The sequence below is a fragment of the Oryzias melastigma genome, linkage group LG19, assembly GCF_002922805.2.
Source record: "Oryzias melastigma strain HK-1 linkage group LG19, ASM292280v2, whole genome shotgun sequence".
Taxonomy (NCBI): domain Eukaryota; kingdom Metazoa; phylum Chordata; class Actinopteri; order Beloniformes; family Adrianichthyidae; genus Oryzias; species Oryzias melastigma.
In genome coordinates, this window is record NC_050530.1 from 9,161,278 (window position 1) to 9,169,514 (window position 8,237).

The 8,237-nt window shown below is 37.1% G+C and overlaps 1 protein-coding gene across 2 annotated transcripts in view; it reads right to left on the bottom strand.

Moving 5' to 3' along the window:
• The window catches only part of LOC112154543 (testicular acid phosphatase homolog), a 12,240-nt gene extending 4,395 nt beyond the window's left edge, over window positions 1–7,845 (bottom strand). Inside the window, exons 1-4 of one of the 2 annotated variants that reach the window (XM_024285561.2) lie at window positions 2,168–7,845; window positions 1,821–1,948; window positions 509–604; window positions 221–307 (exon numbers count right to left, since the gene is read on the bottom strand). In XM_024285561.2, coding sequence (XP_024141329.1) covers window positions 221–307; window positions 509–604; window positions 1,821–1,910 — 273 coding nt within the window. In that variant the 5' untranslated portion in view covers window positions 1,911–1,948; window positions 2,168–7,845. The remainder of the gene's footprint in view (window positions 1–220; window positions 308–508; window positions 605–1,820; window positions 1,949–2,167) is intronic. The other variant, XM_024285560.2, reaches the window with a different exon arrangement.
• Window positions 7,846–8,237: the final 392 nt, after the last annotated feature.

The window sequence follows — 8,237 nt, forward strand, 5'->3', positions numbered from 1 at the left end:
CTTGAGTGCCCATGGGCTGCATCTTCCCACATGCTTCACCATATTACAAAGCCTTTGCTGTGATCCCACCATAATGTGTCATGTTCATTGACTTAGTGTATGCAGTTACAGCTGGTGCAATGCATGACAGAATGATGAGATGACAAGAAAAAGCAAGAAGGGAGGAAATAGCAATGCACGCAAAGAATCTATAAATAAAAACTACTTTGATTTCACCCACCTCTCTGTGGTCGTAATCCTCACTGAGGAAGTTACTGTAACGTCTCCGCAGGAATCTTCCCAGCTCGAACTGCTGTTTCATTCCCAACTGAAAGGTACATTTTTTAACTTTTTTTTTTCTCATTGAATCTCATGTCTTGTTGATAAAGAACGAGAAATGTTCATCTTTTTCCTATTTTACGACTGTAAAAGTAACTATATTTTCAATTTAATTCAAGTTTTAATTTCATAAAATATACCAGACTTATAAAAACTCATATTTATTTATTTATTTATTTTTTATTAGTACCTCAGTGAGCTGCCCATAACCTTGGGCCCACACTTCCTCCCCATGTGGGTCTTTGGGGTATGACTCAATAGGTGATCTATCGCCATGCCGGAAGACCTTAAAAGTGAGAAAAAACTCATTTTTAGAATGACTCATATGCAAGAGAAATTTGTGAAGTTTGTTAAGATGTTGAGATAAAACATGAATTTGCTCAGGGTTCAAAGCAAACGTGACTCTTCCACTATCACCCTGAGATCAGACATGCTGTGACACAAGCTACAATTACATGGATTCCATGGGATTTACTTCTGTGGTCACTGAGATATCATCTGTAAAATCTGGCTGTAAAACGTCAACTATTACTAGCAGTCTGTTTTTGAAACTCACTCCATGGTCCTCACCCTCTCAGAGCTGAAGCTGGTCACCATCCACCATCTATCATCTGCTAGCGTCAGCTTCCCTTAACAAACATGCTCGCGTCTTTGACAAGAGTTTGCTTTTACAATGCCAGGCGGAAGAACCTGTTTTATTTACAGTGTTTGATTTTTACAGCTTTCACATTCTCTTACTTCATGTGTCTTTGTGATAAAGTCAGAAGCCAGGGAATTTATCTACTTATTTTCCTTTTTTTTTGCATTTCATCTATTTTTTTTAATTTAATATTTACCTTTTTCCCTTATTCCATCATATTTTTAAGTTAAATGTTATTTTTATTTTGTATCAAGATTGCATCATTTTTTGTAAATACCAATAAAAACTTGGATTTTGTTAAACATTTTTCCTCACTTTTTGTATAATTACTAAAAAAATTCAACTTGGAATGGTTTTGGCCTGAATGTTTTTGTAACTTAGCGCTACATAAGATTTTATAGAATTAAATAAAATATTTGACTTTCTTGTCTGAACAGAAACAGCAAAAAAATATGTTATTTTTTAATACTTGAGTATAAAAAAAATAAAAATTTTTGTTTGTTTTTTGAGATTATTTGAATAAATTTTCAACTACTTAAAAAAATCCACAGATAAGAAAAGTGTCTACACTTGGACTGATGCTGTGTGAGACAAAAATCCAAAAATAAATCCATTAGTGTCACATGTACAAATATTTATGATCAAAGCTGTAGTGTCTGAGAGGGAAATACTTCTGATTCATAAACAAAAGTGCAAAAAAAAAGCAAAATAGCTGCCAGATTGCATTCAAGTCACTATCTAAACCAAGTATAGGATGCAAATATGTTTTTCTGTAAAGTGCTACACAATCGGATGTAAAGCAAAAACTAAATTCTTGTTAATTTTGTACAAAGGTTTGTGAAAAAAAATGACTCAAACTTACAGCGACGACAAACTTCAGCTGACGGGCTTCAATAAAGCAGATGGAACAGAAGAGGAGGGCGCAGGAAAAACTTGTTTTCAGCTTTTGCATTTTCTTGAGTTGTTGCTTTCCGGTTTTAGGTTTTTCAGCTGTTATCAGTGGGAGGGAAAGTAGGAAATCTCATCAAAATGTTCAAATAAATAAAATGAATTAGCTGTAGCTGAAAATATTTCCCAACATAATTCATTAAAAACAAAAATTGCAATTTTTTGGATATAATAAACGGTTTTCCTTGAAGTGTTGCATGCAGTTGCATTTCCAAAATCCTTCAGAATTACTGCTTTTGAGTTTCTTCATGGTCCACCTACCTGGACTCCTCCTTTCCCTTTCTCCTGTGGCGCTTCAGCTCCCGCTACAACCTACTCCATCTTCAAACAGCCGTCACATCAAAGTTCCTGGCAGTTCTTTACTCCGTCGATGACCTGACAGACTGCCGGTTAAACATTCGTGAAGCTGGGCTTGATCTTAAAGAACCATGCTTGGTCCCTCAACTCCCCTCCCAAGACTCAGTCACATGCTCAGAGGGTTTATAAGACCAGGACAAAGAATCGGGTTCTGCTGATCCACCCACCTGGCTACACAAATTGCAGTCCCTAGTGTAAAAAAACACACATTTGCACACTAAGCCAGAGCGGCAAACACTCATTATGACGTCCTTCGTCAGTCTTTGTGGGTTTGGCGCCACAATTGCAGGGCCTGGAGTGTTTTTCCTTACTTTGCACACATGTAAGTATGTGTTAGGATCAAAGCAGATTTATGGGATACAATGAGATTACCGAGTGTGAAGATTTCAGACCATACACCGGTGACATCACATCTGAAAGATAGGATCTATTGCATCCAGGCGTTTACAGACTCAAGAAGTGGATCGTCAAAATATAATGGAAATTTGGGAAAGTCATTTGAATATTGAACAGCACTGAAGACAAACTGAGATTTTTGTTTCTCCTCTGAGATCTATGTTTATCCATTTTTTGGGGTAAAAATCTTTCAAAAAAAATTGCCTAACTGGAAAAGAGCAGCAGGTTTCTGGCACTTAAGTGTCCAAGCATTAAAAGCATTAGCCACTTCAAGAATTCAAAATAGTTTAATTGCACAAACTTCAAAAGTCAACAGTCCATTAAGAATGAAAAAAAAATGACACAACACTAAATTATTTTAGTTTGTGAATTTTTACTTTAGTTTTCTTGCAAAATCCATTATTTTTTACCATTTGTGAAAGCAAATTATAATCATTCTGTCATATACTTGAAATCCTTGCACCCATAAAAGCTTTGAGACACACCTGTGTGCTTACGCACTTTTGAAGAAAAGGATTTTGCCACTTGTAGCCATGAGGTTGCTCTCATGCCCTCATGTGCGCATCTTCTTAGAAATGATTGCTCACTAGTTCATAAAAGGGTCACAAGATAGGAAAACTCCTTATCCATCCAAGAAAAGAAAAAAATACGAGATTTGTGGGACAGTATCTCCTACAATTGCTTCTTTTTTTCATCTATTTATTTTTTTTGTCTTTGTTTAAATAACTGCAGTGATTCCAGGGCCGTAGTCATGGCAACGCAGAGGTTGATGAATGTTGACAGGGCGACCGAGATCAGGGTGACGGAGAGACTGAAAATAGGAGATAAGAGGTGGGAGAATATGTGCTGAGCGTGTGTGCATGAAGACGGGGCTCGCACGTGCTCAGATCTATACGGTGAACGCCGATCGGCAGCGCGGGACGTCTCAGGCTGAGAGAACGCAGGAATTAACAGTTATGAGTGTATGAGAGAGATGAGGGTGGGTGGGGGCTATTTTAGTCTGGGCGTCGTCATGGAAACTGCTGCTTCGCTACAAACAGAGAACACATGGATTCTCAAACAAATGATATGCGTAGTGCTCGACATAAAGTTATGCCATGGCGACGCAGCCCCACCCACACAAACACCCCGTCCAGCCGGACGACATTAGAGGCTTCTTCATCGCCGAGGCTGCATATCAATGTGAGCAGTGTTTGGACGGGCCTTGCAGGAAGATGAGCAGTTTAGGTCACAAGTGGCGTCCACTCAGCGAGTCGCAGCTGCACTCAGCATCTTTTAATTATCTGTCTTTTTTTTTTCCTCCTCTCATCTTCCCTTGTCTTCACCTCCGTCTACCCTTAACACTCCGCTCATCTCCCATCATCTCCTTCTTCTTCTTCTTCTCCGCCTCTGTCTCTCTCCAGTGCTCTGAAGGACGGAGGTATTCCCACATTTCTCCGTTGCTATAGCAACACTGCAGCAAGAACAGGAAAGAGAGGACGCAGCCTGGTATGGGGGTGGGGGTGGAGGGCTGGAGGATGGAGACGTGGTGGTGTGAAGGAGGGGGTAGAGAAGTAAGAGGAGGATGGGGGGGGGGTGTGGGAAACAATGCTAATGCTAATGGAAGACGCAGAAGCCCCTCCCGCCATCCGTCTCATTCGCTTCTCCTGTCCACAAATGCAACATTACCAGTTGGAATCTATTTGCTCAATGTGGCACTCTGCCCATTTTCTACCAACAAATGATGGACGGGGAGCTCTTCTGCCTTGCAGTTTTTTTTTTCTTCTTCTTCTTTCCTCCATATAAATGTCTCTGCGAAACTCTCCTCCAATTTCAATCATTTTCCCAGCATCAATTTAAGTGAGAGAATACCGACGTGATTGCTATCTGGACGATGTCTATAATAGGGGGCAGTTTGGTGCTAAACTGAAAGCAGGTCAAATGGCCCACTAAACAAAGATTTATCAGAGTGGAATGCGAGGCCGAGGGAGGACCAGGGCTATTTCATACAGATGTCATCATCCCCCCCTTCTGTCAGGACGGAATGTGATCTCATTATTTCAAAAACATCTTAAGACACTTGAACAAAGCAGTTTCCCCAACATGTGAGGATGGGAGGCGAGCAGCAGAGATTATGGCCTGCAGAGGGCCATGATTATCTGTCAGGAAGACGCTTCTCCTGGTTTGAATTTTAGTATTCTTGAATTTGATATTACGGATTTTTGGCTCAAGTAGCTTCAAACTTCTATTGGTTTTTGTTTCTGTTCATCAGGGTGTATTGAGACTGGAAAGATCAGTTGGTTCAGATCGAGTCCTGGGCCTTGAGTTTAGTCTGACTATTGATCTCTTCCGCCATTGGTCAGGAATGACGAGGGCGGAGCAAAGCAACACAAGAAAGACTAATGGAAACTTTGCAATCCTTTGTTATTATATATTTCAACATTTACAACACTTTTTACGTACTACTTTCCTGTTTAGGGCTGTAGCAATGCGGTTAATAAATGTCTACGATATATAAATTGTCGGGAAAACAGTTTGAGAACTACGTTAAAAGTTGTTTTAATGCATTAATCCAACCACATTTCAGTGAGTTCCTGTTACTCATTATTGTCCACTACTGTTTATATCTCTTAAACCTCGTTTCCACTGAGTGTCAATGTAGTTCTTAGATTTTTACTTTAATGTGTTCTTTCCGTTTTCTCAGTTCGTCATCCTTTCCCAAAAAAAATCAGTTTAGTCATTTACTATGATTTTCACTTATTACGGATACTTTTGCTGTTGTTAGTTTCAGACACTTTGGGTTTATCTGTTTTAATAAAATATCCACCTCTAACAACAATTTAAGTGCTAGAAAAGTTATACAGCACTAAGTAGATGCAGAAAGATTTCAATAAATCCTCCTCCAATCAAAAAAAAACTACTATTCCTCCATGTTTTGTTGCATGTGTTCATCTATCAATGGCCTTCATATGTCATTTTGTGCCTCATTTTAGAGGTCGGAAAGAAAGCTTTTTTGTGTGTTTTTATAAAATGTTATTTTTAATTGTTTTAAACATGTAAAGCACTTTGTGTTACTGCTCTTTAAAAGTAATTTTAGAAATTGTATTATATAAATTCTAACTTAATTTCAATATCAAAACATGTCATTTGTGCTTCTAGACTAAAAAAAATTCAGAGTAAGACAACAGTTGGAGATGAAAATTGTTTAAGTAATTTGAAATTTGTTGTTCAATTTATTTAAAACCCAAAAATGGAAAAAAATTAACAAACTTAATATATTTAAAATAAATTATATATAAGAAAAAATGTTGTTTGCCGTGCTAATTCATCAATCAGAACAATCACAGACTTAATGTTTCTTCTCTCTACTTCAAGTAAACCATTTGAACCAAAGTTGTGTTTTTGTTGTAATGACTTGTGACACAACGGAAGCTATGTATGTTCCTAAAGTACCAACAAGACAAATGGAGTAAAAGAGTCTCCATAATTCATGGTGCCATTAAAAGTAAGAGGTGCCATATCATTTACCCCACAAAAGTAAAAGCTTTCCCCTTATCTGCAGTTATGGAAAATCGATACTCAAGTAAGTGGAATAATTTAATAACAAAATCAACACAGTGCCTGTAGAGTGTGTTTGTGTGTGGGGGTGTATGCACTAGGGAACAATTTAGTACACATCTCCCTCAAGTAAATAAGCAGAAAGTGTCTGTTTATAATGTATACTGGAAAGAAATTATTAATAGGAATATAATTACTTTAAATAACCTCTCCCACAGGAAGTCTGTGTAACAATTACCTTGTTTTGTGTGTGTTTCTGTTGTGTGCAGCTCCTATTGTTTTGTGGTTTTTTGACAGCCATTTCAGATTTTTATTTTGGCACTAAAAAGATCCGGCTTTGTTCTTTTTAGGTGTTACAGTTGCTGCTGCTGAGGCTGATATTCCCTAAAGGATGGGATAATGGAACGTCGGATGCTAACAAGGTGCCGTACGGATTGTTTTAGTAAAAAAAACAATAATAATAAAAAAAATAATAAAAAGTCCCATGATGGTTTTGTTTAAGCTTTTTTGTTTCAGATCATTGTTTGAATTTTGATGGCTTAACCCTTACGCTTAAACACAAAAATATTTGACATACTGTAACTTTTCAACCGTTAACACGATCAGTGTAATTCCAGCTGATTCAGAATCTACTGGAATTACGTTGATCGTGTTGACAATAGATCCTTTTCATGGTCAGACAAAATGAATAGTGACTGTCAGTTTACAGGTTTGGAATGGCAAAGATGACAGTTGAAAGCTGTAAATAATAAACGGTAACTTTACCAATATCAACAGAAAATTGTGCGATATTTATGTTATTTTCATTTCCTGTCTTAGATCGTTCACAAATCTAAATACAAATTTGAATAATCCTTTAATATTTGAGGATCTATTGAAAATATCGACCTTTCACTTGAGCAGATATTTTTCTAACAGGTTCTATTTTGCTTGATATTACTCACATTATAGGTGCAGCCAAGATGCCGATTGCTGCATGTTGGCCACACGCGTTTTAACTGCACTCAAAGCTACATTTAGTTGATATATTAGTTGTTTTTTGGGGTATTTTAAGGGGTAATTGTAAAAATCTAAATGTTTACCAAGTGGCACAGCAAATATTCTAAGTGCCGCTATGAAGCCACATATTTTTAGCTTTCAAAATAAGAGAAGCTAAGACAAAAAGTTCAACTCTGGCTATAAGAATATAGAAAATTATGTTCGAATAATCATTTAATTATATATATTTGACGATTTTAAATCATTTTTATCCTTGTTTACCTTCATTATCCCGCATGACACGGTTATGAGCAAAAGCAAAGAAGAGCTACATCAGAAAAGTTATTTATTTTTCTTTATTGTAAGACATGCTGAAATTGTCTTACTTTAGCTCTATTTTTAATAAATTTGAGAACATGGAAATGTGTTTATCTGGGCAGAAAAGATCTTCTACAGTGCTACGTCTCATTCCCATTGTGAAAAGTTAGCGTTAGCATAAATTAGAAGGAAAAAATCTTAAATATCCTCATAATTAAACAAGTGAAGTACTTGTAACCTTCGTCTAACTATGACCGGGTTGTCAGAGAAAAATGATCCCGGACTTATTTAATATCATCAAAACGAATTTAGGGAAGCAGCTGTGGAGCATTCTGAGACATGATCACTGATAATTGTACTTTGATTTGTGAACCATCTAAGAGAGGAAAACGATTACAACCAGGTAGGACATTTGTAATATAAATATTGTTCAAATTTTGGTCAAATTTTTTTCAAATTTTAAATCACAGAACATAAACACTGGAGCTCTGGTGTTAAAGGGTTAAAAGAGTGTGGTAGGTGGCAAGAACTAATGTTTTTGTGTAAGACATTGAAACAAAGGTTTGACAAGAACTCAATAAAATGAATCAGCTGCTGGTTTGATTTCATCTGTTTTGCGATCAAGAAGCACAGCTGGGTCACTGTCATGTTTTTTACTTTTTCCATGATGCTTTTGCCCCGATTTACCCCGCAAGTGGATCTGGAGAGGCTATATTCACATCAATAACACCTAAATAGGCCACAG